The following is a 20,238-nucleotide window of genomic DNA, read 5'->3' as shown; positions in this document are numbered from 1 at the left end:
GAATTTTATAATATTTTATTACATTTAAAAGACTTTCCAATATTTCGATTGTTTTCCACAGAATTAAGAAAAATTTTTTTAATCAAAGTACATTTTAAAAGATTAGAGAAATTTTCAATTAGTTTCAATAATTTAAAAAACTTGCAAATATTTCAGGGTATTTTCAAAAATTCGAAGGAATTTTAAAGAGCTCTAAAAAATTTCAAGGGATTTCAAAAGATTAAAAATATGTTAGGGTATTTTTAATATATTGTAATAATATAAAGGGATTTCAAAGAATTTAAAGACTTTAAGGTATCTTTTAAACTTTTAAGAAATTAGAAAAGATTTCAAAGATTGAAAAATGTAAAGGAGTTTTAAAACATTTTAAGGATTTCAAAGGGTCTACAATATTTTTGGGTATGTTTAGGAATTCCTAAGAGATTTCAAACATTTTAAGGCATTTTCAAGGGCTTTAAGGGTTTCAAGAAATATAAAATTGTTCATGCAGTTGTAATGAATCCTACAATCTTGTAAGAAATTAAGCGATTTTGCAGAACCTACCTGATTTAAAAATATTGTTAAAAAATCAAAGAGATTTGATAAGATTTCCGAAGATTCCAATGAGTTTAAGAGATTGAAAAAAATTCATCACAAGAATTGGTTTTTGTAGATTATCGAGGATTTTCAAACATGTTATGCCTTTTTCAAAATTTAATGAATTTTCAAGATACTTGAACTTTTCAAAGATTTTGAAACAGCTACGTTTTCTTGTTTAAAAAAAACTTTAATGCGGGTTAATTTTTTTAAATAGAATTTCGGAAGATATAAAGCGAGTTTACAGAACCTATAAGATTATAAAATATTTTTAAAGATTCCAAAGGATTTTAAACGATTTTCAAGATTTTTCAGTATTTTAAGAGCTCTGAAGATATTTTCATTCCAGAATTTTAGGAAATATCATCATATTTCATAGAATTTCGCGGTACTTTATAATATTTTAATGGACTTTTAATAATTTATTCACAAAAAGCAAGAGTTTCGTACATTTCAAAGATTCGTAGAAAATTTCAAATATTTTTGCAATTAATTTTAATATATTTGGAATTCACTATGAATTTCTGTTATTTTGTCCTGAATTCTTTAAAATTCTTCTTCAATGCTATTTTATTATTTTCCTTTTTTCCACTTCCTGAAGTCTTTTAAACTCATCTTGAATTTTATGGCATTTCATAAAATTCTGCTGTATTCCCTTGAATTTTTTTAAACTGATTGCCAATTTACTGATTTGAATGAATATTTCCATATTTTTGACTTTTTCAATTTTACCAAAATGTTTTTAATTTAGCTTGAATTTTTTTGAATATCGAATTATTCTCATTTGATTGATTTATTCATGATATTGATGTACATTAGACATTTTTTAAAGGTACTATCTGTGACTTTTTAAAAGTAAATCAGGTTGTGGCAGACCTGAAAATAATCATTTCAAAATTTCTAAATTCAAATTTACAATTTATAAATTCAAAGTTAAAAATTTTTTATCCGAATTTAAAATCGTTCACTTCCATTTGTAAAATAATCTATACTAAAATGTTACAAGATAAGAATTAAGTCTTTAAAAATAAAAGGCTAATCAAAACTTGAAAATTAGTTAAGCAAAAATCAGGTAAAGTCAGGGTATTTTGAAAAAGAAGTTTTGCAGCTACCCTATAATTGTAAATAAAGGTATTTCATTTAAATGATTTTCTTATTAATCATAAACAAACTCTGAACTTCATTTTCAACAGTTTTTAAAAATAAATTGTTGAATTGTTATCTTTTTTAATTGTGCTATCATTCAGTTTGCCATTTTTATTTTTGAGCGTAAATTCTGAATTTCAAGAATTTCAAAATGCAGTCTTGAAGGAATAAACAATTGAAAATTAAAAGCGCATGAAGTGGAATATTTTGAATCACCAAAAATTTTATTTTATCAGCTAAATATAAATAAATCATTTTTTTTTATGTAGCTGTACTTTAAGTATTATAAAATTAACAATAATTAATTTGCAAGCGATTCTAAAAAATGTTTAATTTGATAGTGAAATTGTTAAATTTTGATGTATAAATAACTATGGTTAAAGTTTTGTTATTCATTTTTTATTTTATTAACAAGTGTTATGTAACAATTATTATTCGTAAAAAAATTGAGTAGTTTTAAGAGACATTTAGAAATTTTTTAAAGATGCAAAATTAATTTAAAACTTGAAATGATTTTAAATAACATAAAAAAAGTGTGTGCACCGACAAAATTAGGCTAGGCGTACTGAAATTTTTGTGCAAATAGCCAAAGTCTAATTTAAAACATAAAAACATTATTGTAAGATTCCCAAGAAAATTGAAAATTATTTTTCATCTGAAAAATAATTTTAGAAGAATATTTAAAACGGTTTTAAAAGATTCATAAAATTTACAAAAAAGTATCTGGAAGCTTTGAGGAAATTTTTTTTAAATTTGCATGACTTTGTCAAAATTGTAGGAAAAATTGGATGAATATATTTTAAAATATTTTAAAGTATTTCCTAAAAATAATGTTTTAAAATGAAAAATCATTTTCAATTTTTTTATTAATCTTAAAAAAAAGTTTTTATTCTTTTAAAGCCTTTAATAATTCTTGAAAATCTTCTACATTTTTTGTTTGAAATCGGTATGAATAGCCGAATTTTGTTTGTACAGACATTTATTTTAAATTATTTTAAAACTTCAAAATATTTCTTGAAATTAAATAATAAGTTTTCTCTTTTTATTTTTACGTCAAAATTTAAAGGAAAACTTTTTAAATTGCAGAATTTTATAAACATTGTATGAAAAATTCAATTTTTTTAAACAGACATTTAGAAGTTCTGAAAAAATGTAGAACAACTTCTTGATTTTTAAAGATTTTATGATAAAAATTTCAAGCTTTTCAAACAGGTTTAAACTATTTAAAATGAGAATAATTGAACGTTTACTTTAAGAATCTTTCAATTAAAAAAATTTCATTTCTTTGATTGCTTTTTTAGTTTAGACCATTGCAAATGATACCGTGTATTTATAATAATGTTTTAAACCATGGAAACCATGGAAACCATGGAAACCATGGAAACCATGGAAACCATGGAAAATGTTTGCGAATCAGGAAAAAAACTTGGATATGACCGGAAGTTTATTGTTTTGGTTAAAACGGCCACCCTGGGTTTATAAAATATAAATTATTATTAATTGATAATAAATTACCCTAGTGGAAATAATATTGGAATTATTAAAAGCTTTCAAGGCTTTGTTCAATTTTCGAGAAGTAATCAATACCTCAATTGTGCCAATAAATTTTTTTCCAGTGCGGGAGGACTAGAAAAGCCCAATGACTGACTCATACTACGTATTGGAAAAAGCATTTTTGTTCATCTACGTGTCCAACATTTTTGATAAAAAAAAAAAATTAAAAGAACGAAAGAGCAGATACGTAGAGATTGGTTTTGTATGGGCACTAGATAGAAGCCATTGTCGGATTAATAACTTCGCTTGAAGAGTGTTTTATCAAACGAATCGAAAGAGAATATACGAAATATTTCTAAATTCGTACTACGTTTTAAAAAATTTGATATTTCTAGAAGATTTTTTCAAAAATTATTAGTGGAATATTTATTTCGATTTAAATCAAAGCTTCGTAATTTTTGAAAAGTTATTTAAAGTTAGTTTCCGTTTTAAAAATGTTGCAACTTTGGCTTGTGGGACCCTTCAAAAAACACGACTGTTATTTTATTTTTCAAATAAAGCATCTAAATACAGAGTTCACACCCATTCCACTTTTAGTCCCTTTTTTTCTTTTTCCAAAAAACTTGACCTATTTTTCATTTTTTTGTTGCTTAAATGGGAACCGTATTGATAGAACTCAACACAAAAATTCAACTATTTTTCGTTGAAAATCAATTTTTTTAAACTGAAAAGTCTACTATTATATTTGTTTTAATTTCGTTATAAAAAATTAATTTTTTATAATTAAAAATTTGACTTTTCCATTTTTGAATGAAATTTGTTCGTCTTCAGATCTCTGCATTTTGTTTTAAATAAGCGTTTTTTGGTAGAAAATTAATCTTCTCGATTTAAATTTTAATTACTTGTTAAAAAATTAAACTACTTTATTGCAAATTCATTTTATTAGCTGAAGATCCATCTCTTTGTTTGGAATTCTAACTATTTTTTAAAGATTTTAACTAAGAATTAATTTTTGAATGTTTAATTATTCTATTTTTTATTAAAAAATTGATAGCTTTTTCTTTAAAATGTAACTATTTGGTTGAAAATGGACCTTTTTGTTGAAAATTCATCTGTTTGTTATGAAATTCATATTTTTGGCTTAAAAATTTAACTGCTTTTAAAAAATTCGTCATATTCGGTTAAAGTTTTATTATTTTGGTAGAAAATTCAACTATTTCAATATTTATATTTATTTGATTGAAAATTAATTTTTTAAACCGATAATGTAACTAAATCCAGTTGAAGATTCATCATCTCAGTTGAAAACTCATCTCTTTTGTTAAAAATAAAAATATTTTCGGTTTAGAATTTATATTTATGGTTTAAAATATTTATTATTTGGATGAAAAATAAATTATTTCTTAAAAAATGCAACCAATTTTTTAAGAAAATGGTTTGAAAATTCAAATCTTTTGTTAAAAATTCTACTTTTTGATTTGAAAATTTCACAATTTGAATAGAAAATCCGACTGTTTTTTTTAAATCAACTTTTCCGTTGAAGATTGATTAAATAAAAGTACTTTTTGTTGAAATATTATTCTTTTTTTTTTGAAAATCTATTTGGTTCAGAATTCGTATTTTTTTAGTAAAAAGTTAACCTTTTGCTCAATTATTATGTTAAAAATTCAACTATGTGACAGTGAATTAATTTTTGTATTGAAAATTAATATTTTTAAGTTGAAAATTCAACAATTTGCAGGAAAATTGAAATATGAGATTTTAAGTTTACTTTTTTGTGGAAAATTCAAATATTTTGCAAGACAAATAAACTGTTGGTTAAAAGTTAAACTATTTAAACAAAAATTCAACTATTTGGTTTCAAATTCAACCTATTAGTAGAAAATTAATATATTTTCTTGAAAATTTATATATTTGAGTAGAAAATCAATATTCTGTGTTCAAAATCTATAATTTTTGATGAAGATTCATTTATTTTGTTAAAAATTCAGTTATTTTGTTGAAAATTCGTCTTCTTTAGTTGAATTCATCTGGTTGAAAATTAATTTTTTGTTTGTTTAAAAAGTAATTTCGTTGTAAATGCAATTGCTAGGTTTAAAATAAATATTATTTTTTATTGAATATTCAACTGTTTGGTTAAAAAATTATTTTTCCTGGTTAAAAATCTATACCAGGTTAAAAATAAACTGTTTTCTAAAAAATCCAACTTTTTAGTTTGAAAGCTCAACTCTTTTGTTGAATATTTTGCTCTTTTGGTAGAAAATTAATTTTCCTGTTTAAAATTACTATTATTTATTTCGAAAATACATACTGAATTGAAAGTTGTACCAATATATTAATTTTATTTAAAAGAGTTAATTCCCCTGTTTCGAAAATTAGCGTTTTGGACTGTGAAGTCTGTTAAAATATGATGTTGTAAATTTGGAATTTAATTTAATAAATTAATTAAATTCAATAAATTAATTTTGACTGAAAGGAGATGGATAGAAAAAGTTTCCAAAATGGCATGAAGTAGTTTTTGAACGGCCCCTGGGGCAACTGATTATTTTACGATTTAAGCAATTCTAATTTTTAAATAATTTTTTTTATTCTACGATGTGAAGATGTAACCAGTCTTTGAAGATTCAGTAAGAGGATCTCAGGGTTTAGTTAAGGGAATGAGTTATTTAACACGTTTGTTGAAAAGTAGGAAGAAGTTCGTGATTGGAATTCCCTGAGAGCTGGAACTTCACTTATCAGATGTCGAGAAATAGTTTTTTGGATTTTCTCGAATGCCTTATTGCGATGAAATTTCGGAAAAAGTTGATGATGCACTGTAAGGAATTTGATCCTCTGGAGAATAGTCTCTCGGCTGAGATTTTGAGGCCACTTTCTCTGAAATGCTGGGGATAACTTCCATATCAACGAAATCCATCGATTCTGCAGCCTAAAAAAGAATATAATTCGAATTAGAATTAAAAAAAAATTTTTTTTATTCTGATTTTTAAAAATAAATAGCATCATTAATCGCGCGTCATACGCTTATGTAATTTTTCGATTTGATTATATAAATATAATTTCCCTAATTTTTTAAAGAAAATTACAAAATATGTTTAAAGATTTCAAGCATGTCAAATCAAAATTTTCACAAAAAAGTTAATATTTAATCATAATAAAAATAATAATAAACATTTTCAATCAAACAGTTGCAATTATAAACAGAATTTTGTTTACTTAGTATTTGAACTGTTAACCAAGTAGTGAAATTTTCAACCAAGGAAGATGTACTCTCAGCGAGAAATGTTGATATTTCAATCAAGAAAGATTTTAATTTCAAATAAAAAACATTGACATTCATAAAAAAATAATAATTTTTAACAAAATAGTTTAATCCTAAACAAGAAAATATTTTTAATCAAGACGATAAAATTGTTTTCTAAAAAAGACGAATTTTCAAACAAATATTAACATTGTCAACCAAGAAACCTGAACTAAAACCTAATTGTTCATATTTCTACAAAAAGGATATTGTTTTAAATCAGAAAGAGTTGATTTCGTCCAAAAAGAGAAATTTGAAAAAAGTTGTTCAAGCCTCAAACAAAAAAGAATAATTTTCTACTAAGCACTGGCAATCAAAAAAATTAAATTTATACTAAATGAAATTAATTTTCAAAGATCTTTTAATCTGACTCGAATAATTTCTAAAATTTTGATATCTCTAAAATGTTGACACTTCTAAAACTGTTATATTTCAAAATTTTAAAAATTGCCTTAAAATCTTCGAGATTTTTTCCACATTCTTTTAAACCTTTTTAAATTTTCTTTAAAAATTAATGTTTAGAAATGAAAAGGAATGCAAAATTTACATTTGATTCCAGATGTTTTAAAATCTTTAACAGTTTTTTGGAAATATTTCTAAAGCTTTAAAACATTTTCTCTTGTAAACCATTTTTAAAAATAAAAAATCATTCAATATTTTCCTGGAATAAAAGCCTATGCTTTTCCTAGCATATTAAATTTTTTTTTGATTCTCTTGAAACCTTTCAAAATTTTAAAAAAGTTAATTTTTTTTCGATCCTTTCAAAATTTCTGAAGCTTATAAATATAGTTTGCAAATATTCAGTTTTCTTAAGAAGTTTTAAAATCCTGAAGAATTGAAAAAAACTGTTTTAGTATCTCCAGATTATTTTTCAAGATTTTTTCAAATCTTCAAAACTTTAAATTAATTTTTTAAACGATAAAATAATTATTTTAATTTTTTAGCGGTACCTACAGTGTATATATTTTGAAAATTAAAATATTTTAAGTTTTTGTGAATTTCGAAAAATATCCAGTGACAAAAAGGAAGTCAGAAAAAAATCGCCAAGAACCAGGAATCAAAATTAAAAACTCGCTGTATTTACAATTTTGATTTATGGGCCTTTAGCGATTCTGTTCTCAATTGATTTTTGTCACTAGAAACTTTTTAAGTACTAGAAATTTTTTTTCTCATTCACACGGGTGATCAGAATATTTTTCACGCAAACAGGGGCGTGTTAATTAGAAATGATCCCTCAGAAAACGATGGAATGAAGTCCAAAATAAATTGGAGAAACTTTTTTAAACTCCAAAAATGTATACAATATCAAACTTTAATAATTTTAAAACTCTGTAAACATTTATCGACTATATCAATTATCTCGAAAAATAGTAACTTTTCACGATTTACTGAAAGAATGGTTTGAAAAAATAATTATTATTTAATAAATTTAAAATTAGGTTAGATATACTTGAAAACTTTTCACTTATCAAATAAAAGTAATTCATGTTTAAAAAAAATCAAAAAAAGTGTGCCTTAAGTTTGAATTTTGTAGAAAAATGCTATTTTGCATTTTTTCTGCATTTTCGGGTACAACAAAAAAGTGTTGGGCTGGTAAAAATTAAAATGTATTAGATGGGAATTATTCATTTAACATTTCTTAAAAAGTCACTGAACTTCAATTTTCAAAATGTTAATATCATTTACTTCTTTTATCGATTTTTTCTAAAATTCGGGTTTTTTCATTAAAAATGCCATGTTAATTTCAAAAGCTCGGGTTAATGTTGACAATTCGAAAAAAATAAAGAATTTCTTTTCCAGCATAAAGAAAATATTTGGGGCGTGGGGGGGGGGGGGGGGGGGGGGGGGGGGGGGGTCGATTATCACAAATAAAAATAGTTTTTGAACCGATATGAATTTGGACCACCCAAGTACAGTATACTCTTTTGAGCGGAATACATCACTCCGAGTTTTGAAGGAATTTAAACAAAGTACGTAAGGGTCCTTCGAGCCGATTTTTGAAAATAAAGTGTTAGTTAAACTAAAAAAAATGTATGAGCATCGATAATTTTAATAGAAAAATTTTTTTTTCACAAAATCTGACTTAGGGGCATCTAAATATATATATTTTAATTCTACCAAAAATCAGGGGTCACATTCACACCAAAAGAAATGGTTATTAAAGGTATTATTTAAGATGAAAACCCCTAAATTCCCTAAATTTGTAGGGTAAATTATTGAAAACTCTTCCAAGAATTTTGAATTAGTTCAAGCTTTAACTGATTATAGACTTCGGTTAAAATCACCCACCTTAAGTAATTTAAAATATCAATTTAGGAATGTCCGAATTTACCCCACATATCCGAAATTACCCTGTTTGGCGGTATATTGATGAAATGAGAATAGCAACTGAATAAGGACCATTAATTTTTAGAAATTTTATTATTACCAATTTCACGTAATTTAAGGTAGGTAATATTTATCAACACATCTTAGGAATATTTAAAATCATTGTTTATACCTTCACTTGAAAAAAATAATATTAAAATTATGAGTATGACACTAGGGTGGTCCAAAAATTCATTGGAATCTTTTTCGAATTGTCATGCATATTGCTCCCGAATTTGCTTGCGACACTCATATTAATATTTAATATATTATTATTATATTATATTCATATTATTCATTATATATTTATTATATATATTATATATTATTATATTATTATTACATATATATTAATATTACAATAATACGTGTTAATATAACACGTTAATATTAGGTAAATCGAGTTCAAACTTAATATTTTATTTCACAATTATCTATAGAATAAAAATTAATGACTACTTTTTAAATATCGCCCCAATAAGTCTGTTTTTCTAGAGTTCTAAAAAAACCTATTAGTGAAAAACTTATGTTTACATGAATTGCTTAAACAATTTAATATTATTTTTACATTTTTCTCTTGGAATAGAGTCAGAAAGTCACGGTTTTTCCAAGTTTTTCTTATTGTTTTCAACATTTCAGTTTGAGCGAGGCAATATTCGAATAAATTAAAAAGTAAAAATTGTTTAAAAAATTAATGATTTAATTATCATTTTAAATAATTTTATCTTTGAATAATGCTATTAAGTTGCGGTTTTTCCTGAAATATTTAACTTTTTGTCCACTTTTCACTTAAACCGAAGTAAAAATTAATTATATTTGACGAAAGTAATTGTTTGAACAAATTATTATTATTTATAACAATCTTCTTTTATAGTAATTTTATACAGTTGCGTTTTTTCCTGAAATTTTTCATTTTTGTCAACTTTTCATTTATTGAGGCGATAATTAATGTAAGTTTACAAACGTAATTGTTTAAATATTTAATTATTGTTTATTGCTTTTTTTCTTAGATTTTTGCTAGAAAGTTTTCTGTAATTTTAAACTTTGCCTTAGCCTTTTAGTTATGTATACACAAATAAGGAGTAAGCAATAGAGAATAATTTTTCAAACACCATCTTTTTTATGAATATATATTTTTCTGAAATAAGACAAGTATTTAAAATATGCTTCAAACTTTCAAACTTTCTATATGGATAATATTAAATGTAATTTTATCCGAAAAAGCTAACGAGAGCCTTTTAGTTTAAATTAATATTAATATTTCTTATTTGTTCCTAACTAAAAAGTCAAAGGAATGCAGAAAATTTCAGAAAACCCCGCAAATTTCTAGAACTATTCTTAGAGAAGATAGTTATAAACCATAACAGTTTTGTTTAAACAATTATATTTGTTAAGTTGCATGAATTATTATCTCACTGAGTAAGAAGTAAACAAAAAGTTAAAAATTTTAAGGAAGAACGTAACTATTTAGCATTAATATAGGAGAAGCTAGTTTAAAATAACAATAGATTGTTTAAACAATTATGTTTCTCAAATTGTATTGATATCCAATAAACGCACTTTTCATTCCAGAAAATTGCAAATTTTCAAGGTCAATGAGAAAAAAAATCGTTTAAACAAATTAAAATTGTTTCAATAATTGCCGAATATCCTAAAGAAAATATATAACTTTAAAAATTTTTTTATTGTATCATTAATTCCAGAAAATTACATCTTTTTATGATTTCAAGAGGAAAAAATTGTTTAAGCAAATAAAAATTGTGTAAATGATTACCAAATATTTTAAAAGAGAAATACTAATATTGACATTTGCAGACTGTATAATTTATCTCGAAAATTAATAACTGTTCGCGATGTAGAGAAAAAAAAATATTTAAAAAATTGAAAATTAGTTGAAAAAATACTTGGAAACCTGTTACTTATTGAATAAAAGTAATTCATCTTTAAAAAATGCAAAAAATACAATCTTTGGCATGAATTTGATAGAATACTGCCATTTCGTATTTTTCGGGGCATTTTCCGGGCACAATCCAAGGGGTTCAAATTCAATACAAGTGGGGTTGATATTGACCGTTTTGCAAAAAATTGGGAATTTCAGATTTTTGTGTAACAGAGGCATGATTAGCATAAGAAACGGCCCCATTCATGCATGTGTTATATAAACTACTTTCACGGTAAATATTTAGCGGACGATTTAAAGTTCTCGACCATTTCCCGGTTTTTCCCGGTGAAAGTTTCAATTTTCCCGGCCAATTTAAAGCAACCTATTGATAGATGCGGTTAAACGCAAACATTTATTTTAATTAATGAAGTTCAATCTATCCACCTTTTAAGACAACAGAGCAAAAAATTGAAAAAATAATTAATTTTGAAACAATTACTTAAATTTTCCACTAAAAGACATAAAGTTCCAACAACACAAAGGAATAGTTAAAGTTGTAGTTAAAAAAAATTAATTTTTAATAAAAAAACGGCTTTTCAAGAAAAGAGTTCAATTTAAACTTAATTGATAAGTTTGCAACTAAAATGATGATTCTTTAAATGGAATAGTTGCATTTTCAGTCAAAAAGATGAGTTTTTAACTAAAACAATGAATCTTCAACTGAAATAGTTACAGTTTCAACCAAAAAATTGATTTTTGCTAAAAAATATAAATTATTAATCAAAACTTGACTAACTCAATTTTTTATGTCGAAAACTAATGTTTAACCGAACAGAAGAATTTTCAACTGAAATTATGGAATATTTAATTGGACTAAGTTAAATTTTCAGGTTAAAGTATTAATTTCCACAGAAAAAACTAACTTTCAATAAAAAAGCTATCTTTCAAAAAAATAGTAACACTTTCAAACCAGGTGATGAATTTTCAACTAAAATTATAAATATTCAACTGGAATAAATCAATTTTAAACCCGAAAGATAAACTTTCAAGTAAAATAATAAATATCCAACTAAACTTGTCGAATTTTTAACAAAAAATTAATTTGTACAAATAATATAATTTATCCATTAAAACTTGAATAATTAAATTTTAAGATAAAAAAATTAATGTTCAACCACGCTTTTCAACTTTTCAACTTTTGGCTTTTAAACTAAAACTATGAAATATTATATTGGAATAAGTTAAATTTTTATATCAAGTGATGAATTTTCAAATAAAATCGTAAATCTTTAAATGGAATAGTTGAACTTTAACCTAGAAAGATGAATTTTCAACTAAAATAATTAATCCTTAACTACAATAATTGGCATTTCGACAAAAATATTAATTTTCAATTAAGAAGGTTCATTTCTACAAAAAATATGAATTTTAAACTAGATAAGATCATTTTTAAACCAAAAATTTAATAATTAAATGTTTAGTCAAAAATAGATGTCCAGTCAATGAGATGAATTTTTATCTAAAATTATAGAATATTCAACAGGAACAATCGTTACATTTATAATTTAAAAAACATCAGAAATTTCAATAAAATAAGAAAAAAAAATTCAAATAAATATTTAAATTTTCGGCAAAAAAGATCCCTATTATCCAAAGAAAAAACAAGTTTTTTTATCAAATAGCTGATATTTCAACAAAATGAATGAAGTTTTTATTAAAATAATGAATCTTCAACCAAACAAAATTAATTTTAAACAGAAGAGTTTAACTTTCAACCAAGTGATTTTATTTCCAACTTAAAATGTGAATTTTAAACTAAAATGATAAATATTTAACTGTAATACTTGAATTTTTGAAAAAAAAATTAACTTGTAAAGAAAAAGACAATTATCTACAAAAAGTCGATTTTTACCAAATTACTTGGATTTTTAATGAAATAGTTGAATTTTCAATTAAAAAAGACAAGCTTTCATCCAGATTGTTGAATTTTGAACAAGAGAAGATCAATTTTCAACCAAAAATGAACATTCAAATTTTTAGTTGAAAAATTTAATTCTTATCCAAATTGATGAATTTTCGACTAAAATGATAAGTCTGCAACTGGAATAGTTGAATTTTAGACCAAACAGATGAATTTTCGACCATAAAGATTAATTTCTTACAAAAAAAGGCGAAAATCTCAAATTGTACATAAATTTTCACATATGTAGTTTAATTTCTAAACAAATGAAAAGATAAAGAAAAACCTAATAATAAATTATGATTTCGCTAAAATAAATTGAGATAGTCTGGAAAAATTTGCACCTGTTGAGAAAGTATAAATCACTTTTCTAAATTGACAAAAATTATTAAAATAATGAAAACTTGAATTTCACTGCGATCAGAAGTAAATTCCCTTTTTTTAAATTAAATTCTCTTAATTTCCCGGTCAAGTACCCACTCTGACCATCCCTGTCAAAAAAATCGGAAATATTCTGAAAGTAAATTTCTCATAGATTCAGTAACAGTCCAAAAAATATTCTTTTCAGATTTCATTAGAATCTTTCCGAAATGTGCTACCGAATTTTTCAGTTTCTTTCCGAAAATTTGTCCCAATATAATTCTATCGGATCTTATCAGAAGTGTCTCAATAGTGTCCTATCAGATTTTATCAGAAATGTCCCATTTATTTTTATCAGATGTGATCAGAAATTATTAATAATAATTATTATTATTAATAATATATATTATTTTTCTTTTGCAAATTATTATCATTAAAAATTATTAATAATAATGGTTTGAACTAACAAAATAATTATTTAAACCACGTTTAAAAAATAATTTCTTTTATCCAAAATTTGTTCAATGATTTGCTATCAAATTTATTAAACAGTTATAATTTTGAAAAAAATTTAATTAATAAAATGAATACATTTCGAAATTTATTAAATGAATAATTTTTTTCTTTCTAATCCTTCATTAGAATCGGATGCTAGAATTTCGGATGCAGAGTTCGGAAATGATCTGATAGATATAGAAAGCTTCGCAATGAAAGTTCTATCAGAAATTTGCAGCAGGGATTCACTACCCAGGCCTTTTCTAGGCCACCCTACATGTACCTAATTTAGGATGAATTTTAGTTGGAAACTGGTCTTAATTTAAGTTTCTCCTATCAATTGTATTTGTTCTCTTTCTGTAGACTGTCCAGGTTTTTATCTTCAGACAGAAATAAAAAGTGGAAAAAAGAATAAAGGAAAAGGAAAAGGAAAGAGGAAACTTACCGAAACGGAGTTGGTGAAAGAGCCGTTCCTGTACTCGTTGAAATCCTGATTGGACCTGCTGGATGCATCCGTGAGCTCAGGAAGCTCAGGCACAGAGGAGAGTTTGAACTCGTTGCTCTCCTCGTTGCTTTTCTTCGTCCCATACATCTCCTTCTCGGTCCTTTGCATCGTACGCCCAGCTGGGCTTTCGGACCTTTCGGTACCAGTGCCACAAGCACAAACACAAGCACGTTGCTTTGGACAGGGAGGAAGATGTATGACGGCTACCTAGCTGATGGAGGTTTCCTCCACGGAAGGGCTTGCGGCTAGGCTCTGTTGAGGCTCCCCATTCGCATGCTTCGGTTCACCTCCGCCTCCACCTCCACTGCGTGAGCCCACTCGCGGTAGCGTCGGGGGTGGGCTACTCCGAGAACCCGACGTCACGCTCACCATTGTCTGACTACGGGTTGCTGTAAACCGCATACTGTAGGCTGGACGCTGGGTACCCTGAGTACCACTTGTCTGAAAAATTCAAAAAAGTGTTCGAAAGTTTAAAACAAGTTAAAAAGTTTGATGGGAATATCATGGTTGGGAGGGAAGATAGAACTGCTCCTTTATTTAGGTGTCGGATCTAGGCCCTTGGGGGGAAGCAACTCTTAAAAGTGCGGTCTAACGGACGTTGACTATGCTGGATTATTACTGATTAGCCCGGAGATAAATTAAAGTGAAAATTGGCACAGTGCTGATATTACAGTGCTGGTAGTCTAGTCCTGGTATTACAGTTCAGGATAGTAATCAGTCCTATACTGGAAAGAGTGAGTAATGATCGAACAAAAATAATTTACAAGGACACAGAGCGGCTGTTGACGGGTCGATATAATCACTTTTCATTTTATAAACTTAAATTTATTTATATATTATACATAAATATAACCAATAAGTTTTAAACATTAAATAAAGAGCTTTTCTTTATCATAAATTGATGGGACATTTCAATATATTTTTTTTAGTAGAATACAAACCTGCAGGTGACAATGTTTTATCTTCTCGGGTTTTTCAGTAAAGCAGCTTGAAAAAGTATTATGTGGTGCGCTTCGAAATACCAAAAAGGATTATATTTATTTTATTATTAACATTATTTATTTATTATTGAAAATATTATTAAAAGAATGAAAACTTGAATTTTACTTTATTTTCAGAATCAGCGCTTCAAAATACCAAAAAGAATTACTTTTTATTTTATTATTCAAATTATTTATTTATTACTAAAAATATTAAAATAATGAAAAATTGAATTTCAATTTATTTTATTTTCAGAATCAGCGCTTGAAAATACCAAAAAGGATTACTTTTTATTTTATTTTTAAAATTATTTATTTATTATTAAAAATATTATTAAAATAATGAAAACTTGAATTTTACTGCGATCAGAAGTAAATCCCCCATTTTTGAATTAAATTCTCTTCATTAGTTTATTGAATTAAATTCTCTGAAATTAGTGGGATTTTCAATAAAATAGATGAACCTTTCGATAAATAGTTGAATGTCCAACAAGCTAGTTCAACTTTCAAAGCAAATAGTAAAATTTTCAACTAAAAAAAGATAAATTTTCAAACATAAGTAATAATATTCTACCAAAAAAAGACAACTCTTCAAAAGAATAGTTTAATCCTTAATCAAAAAAAGAAAGATTTACAAAACTTTTAAATTAATTTTCTAACGAAAAAAACGAATATTTAACAAAATACATGAATTTTTAACCAAGAAAGACAAATATTCACAAAAAGTGAAATAGTTCACCTTTTGGTAAAAAAACAAATTTTTATTCGAAAAAACAAATTTTCAATAAAACAGTTACATTTTTAATCTAGGAGATTAATTGTTAATTCATGGATAATTGATACATGAATCTAGAACTAACTAGTTGAATTTTCTACTAAGAAAAGTACATTTACAATCAAAAATGGATTAGTTAAATTTTCTGTTAAAAAAATCATTTGCAGAAAAAACGAATTTTTAACAAAATAGTTCAATTTTGCACCAATATAGTGCAATTTTGACCAAAAAAGGTTACTTTCAAAGCAAGAAAATTATTTTTCGACCAAAAATACGAATTTTTAACAAAATATGAGAAAATATGAAAATTATTTTTCGGTTAAACATTTAATTATCTGGTTGTTGAAAATTAGTCTTTTTACATTGTTTACAAATTCATCTATTCGATCGAAAATAAACTTTTTGTTAAAGATTAAAAAATTTCTTTGCGTGGCAAATTGATTAGTTCCGGTTCAAAATGCAGCTGTTTGTTTGTAAATTTAATTATATTGAAAATTTTTAAATTTTATTAAAAACTTATCCTGTCCAGTTATAAATTGAACTATTTTGTTACAAATTCATCTGTTTGGGTTTAAAATTTAACAATTGAGTTAAACCTTTTTTTCTTCTTCATTGAAAAATCTGTCTTGGTTGAAAATGCAACTGTTTTGGTTAAAATTAATTTTTTCTGTTGAAAATGCAACTATTTGCTTCAAAATTAATTTGTTTTGGTTAAGGATTCAACTACTGGTTTGACATTAGTACTTTTTGGTTGAATTCAACTGATTTTCATTTTAAAAAAAGTTTTGTTTATAAAAACATCAACTATTCCATTTTTCGTTGAAAATTAATTTTTGTTGTTGCAAATTAAACTATTCCATTTTTAGTTTAAAATTGATCTTTTTTAGTTGAAAATTAAACTACTTGGTTGATGTTTAAATAATTTATTAAAAACTAATAAAAATTTCCATTACCTGCTTTAAAGTTGAACTAATTTGTTAAATATTAATATTCTGGTTGAAGACAATTCATTTCAGTTTGAAAATTTATCACTTTGGTTACTGTAGCTATATTTTTGAAATTGCATTTTTGCATTGCACTCAACTGTTTCTGATCTAAAATTAAAATATTTTGTATAAAATTTCAACTATCGCACTTTTCGTTGAGAATTTACCTTTTTTGGTTGAGAATTTAAATACTTGGTTAAAAGTAAAACTGATTTGTTGAAAATTAATGCTTTTGGTAGAAGATTCATCTTTTTAGTTAGAAATGCAACTATTTGATTAAAGTTAATTGGATATGGTTGAGGATTTTACTACTTATTTTATATATTTTTTGTCGTAAATTAATTTTTTCAACTGAAAATTTAACTATTAGATTTCATATTGTAAAAATTGAATAAAACTTAGGTAAGAAATTAAGTTTTCAAGATAAAAATGCTTTAGAACTCGACTTAATTGCATTCAAAGTAATAAATTATATTAATTGTAATTTATTTATTTATTGACATAGGGTTCAAACCAGGCCAGATTTCGACCAGCTAGTCGGAATTTTCGATGGGTTGGTTACTGGGTGGACCTCTGAACGTGTCACCTAATGTGACTTAAATTATTCAATAAATTAAGTAATTCAGTCTCCGTTACTCTGTGAACGGATGGTGTTAGCAGCAGACTAGAAATTTGGGAGCGTTCACATATTACGATACATTATGAAGGGGGAGGGGGGTCGTGTTTCCTTATGGTTTGTCATGTGTGTGTGTCTGGGGGGGGGGGGGGGGGGGGGGGTACTTTGATCCAATTTCGTAATGTTTTGAATTCATGTATTTTTCTGCATCATTAACTTTGTTTATAAAAATTTCTAAATAAATAAGTTTACTTTACCATACAATTCAGTAATAAATGTTTCTAAACATTATTGGTAGAAAAGAAAATTTAAATTGTAAATGATTGTTCAATAATGGAAAATAATTTTGTTCTTAAAATTTCGCTAGCACACCACAATATTGTAACCTTTCTTACATTTTCAGAGAGATAAGAAAAATTCAATAAGGCCAAAAAATTATTTGAAAGAATCCGAAACAAATTAGAAGCCTTTTAATATTTATGAAAGACTTTAGGAGATTAAAAGTTTTCAAAATACTGGGAAAATTTTTAATTTTTTAGGTTTTAATTTAAAAGAATAATTTTAAGTTATCATGACGTTAAATTTCTTGGAAAACTTTGTGATCATTTTTTTAATTTTTTAGGATTTAAAAATTTGTTATGTATACTGAATTTTGCAAGGTATCAAGAGAATGAAAAAAATGTTCTTAAGATTGATGGGGAAAATTAAAATGATTGTTTTACGATGAATTTCAAGAGAAAGTTGGAAAAATTTAAAAAAATTTAAAAATGATTTCTCAAAATTTGTTTAAAAGTTTATACCCATGAGTTTTGAAACGATTAAAAAATAATTAAAACTTGCACAAATTTTTAAAGATTTTTTTTAAGGTTTATGAAAACGAAAAAAACAACAACTGTGTTTAGATTCGTAGCAAAAATTAAAATAATTTTTTATTTCAAAAAATTAGTCTCAAGAGATTATTTAAGAAGATTTCAAAAAATTTCAAAAGATTTTAAAAGATCTCAAAGAAGAATCTGAAAGGTTTTAAGGCAATTTTTTAAATTTTGCAAAATTAAAAAATCAGGAAGAATGGGTTTTACTTTTAAATTTGAACTGAATTAATAGAAGTCAATAAGAAAATGTTACTATTCTTGGTTACCAGTTTTTTTGTAACCAATAATTTTACTATAATGAAAATTGAATTGTTTCTTTGCCAATGCAACTATATTATTAAAAGTCATATTTTTGGGTACAAATCAAATTATTTAGTTGAAAGATGAACTAATTTGTTAAAAAAATAGTTTTTAATTGGATATTCATTTCGTTAGTTAAATATTAAACTATTTTATTGAAAATTTCTTTCATTTTTGATGGAAAATTAATTTTTTCTAACTGTAAATATAACTATTCCAATTTTGGTTAAAAATGTATCTTTTCTGGTTGAAAATTTATGTGATTTGTTTAAAATACGTCTATATTGGTAAAAAATTACTCTGGTTGAAAATTCATCCTTTTTTGTTCAAAATGCTACTGCTTGGTTGAAATTCAATTTGTTTTAGTGTATAATTCACCTTTTTAGCTACAATTCAATTATTTGGTCGTAAATGATTTAAACTGAAAAAATGGATATTTTTGGGTTGAACATTCATTTTTAAATTGAAAATTTAACGACTACATTTTCTATTGTAAATTTGTCATTTTCAGTTACAGGTATTAATATTTCGTAGAAAGTTCATCATTCTTGACTGAAAAATAACTTTACTAATATATATTCTTCTTTTGCGGCTTTAAAGACAACTTTTTTTAAAACATTCAACATTTTACATTGAAAGCTTAAATATTTTGTTAAAAATGTGTCTTTTCTGCCTGGATTCAAATAATTTATAATTCATTTTTTTTATGTTGAAAATTATTTTTGTAAACTGCAAATTCAACTGTACCATGTTTGGTTCTAAACTTATATTTTTTAGTTCAAAATTCAACTATTTCGCTGGAAAGTCATGAATTTCGTTAAAATGCGTCCCTGGTAAAAAAATTAATCTTTTTGGTGGAAATTCCTCTTTGCAGGTTAAATATTCAGCGATATAGTAGAAAATGTACCTACTTTGTTGAAAACATATTTATTTTGTTTCAAGTTTAACTATTTTATTAGTCATCTGGTTTGGTCAAATCAGCTGTTTTTAGATTTTAAATAAAAATTTTATTCTGTCGTTATTTATCATTTTATATGAAAATGCAACTATTTGGCCGTAAATTACCTTTTTAGATTCATATTTTCTGGTTGAACATTCAACTATTTTGTAGCAAACGTCTTTTTAATTTGGAAATTCAAGAGTTTGGTAAAAAAATAATATTTTTAGTTAATAATTAAACTACTCTTGTAAAAAATGAAACTTTTTGATTGAAAATTAAACTCTTTATTTAAAAATTTAACAATTTTATAGGATTTTTATTTTTTGGTTAAAATTATTTTTTGATCTGATAATTCAACGATTACATTTTTTTGAGTCTTTTATATGTTGAAAATTCGAATTTCAGTAGAAAATTACTTCTTAGTTGAAAATGCATCCTTTTTGGTTAAAAATGCAACTATACGTGATTGAAATATTCTCGTTTTTTGTTAAATTCAACTGGTTGAAAAATCATTTTCTTTTCTTGAACGTCAGTTTTTGAAACTAGAAATTTGAAGATTCTATTTTTTTAAATTTATCTTTCTTAAAGAGGAGGGTATAGGTTTCAGCGTGAAAAAAACACTCTTTTTGCGAAATTTTTTATAGAGTATGGATTGAGCAAATGTATTTAAACTTTTTGTACATTAT

General features: G+C 25.1%; 1 protein-coding gene across 1 annotated transcript in view; it reads right to left on the bottom strand.

Annotated features, from left to right (window-relative positions):
• Positions 1-14,290: 14,290 nt before the first annotated feature.
• The window catches only part of LOC117170874 (metabotropic glutamate receptor 2-like), a 139,911-nt gene continuing 133,963 nt past the window's right edge, over positions 14,291-20,238 (bottom strand). Inside the window, exon 10 of the mRNA XM_033357917.1 lies at positions 14,291-14,524. Within this exon, the coding sequence (XP_033213808.1) occupies positions 14,291-14,524 (234 nt within the window). The remainder of the gene's footprint in view (positions 14,525-20,238) is intronic.

This window comes from Belonocnema kinseyi, chromosome 4 (genome assembly GCF_010883055.1).
Source record: "Belonocnema kinseyi isolate 2016_QV_RU_SX_M_011 chromosome 4, B_treatae_v1, whole genome shotgun sequence".
NCBI classification, from domain to species: domain Eukaryota; kingdom Metazoa; phylum Arthropoda; class Insecta; order Hymenoptera; family Cynipidae; genus Belonocnema; species Belonocnema kinseyi.
Note: the sequence above shows the minus strand (reverse complement) of the source record. Positions and strands in the feature narration are given on the sequence as shown.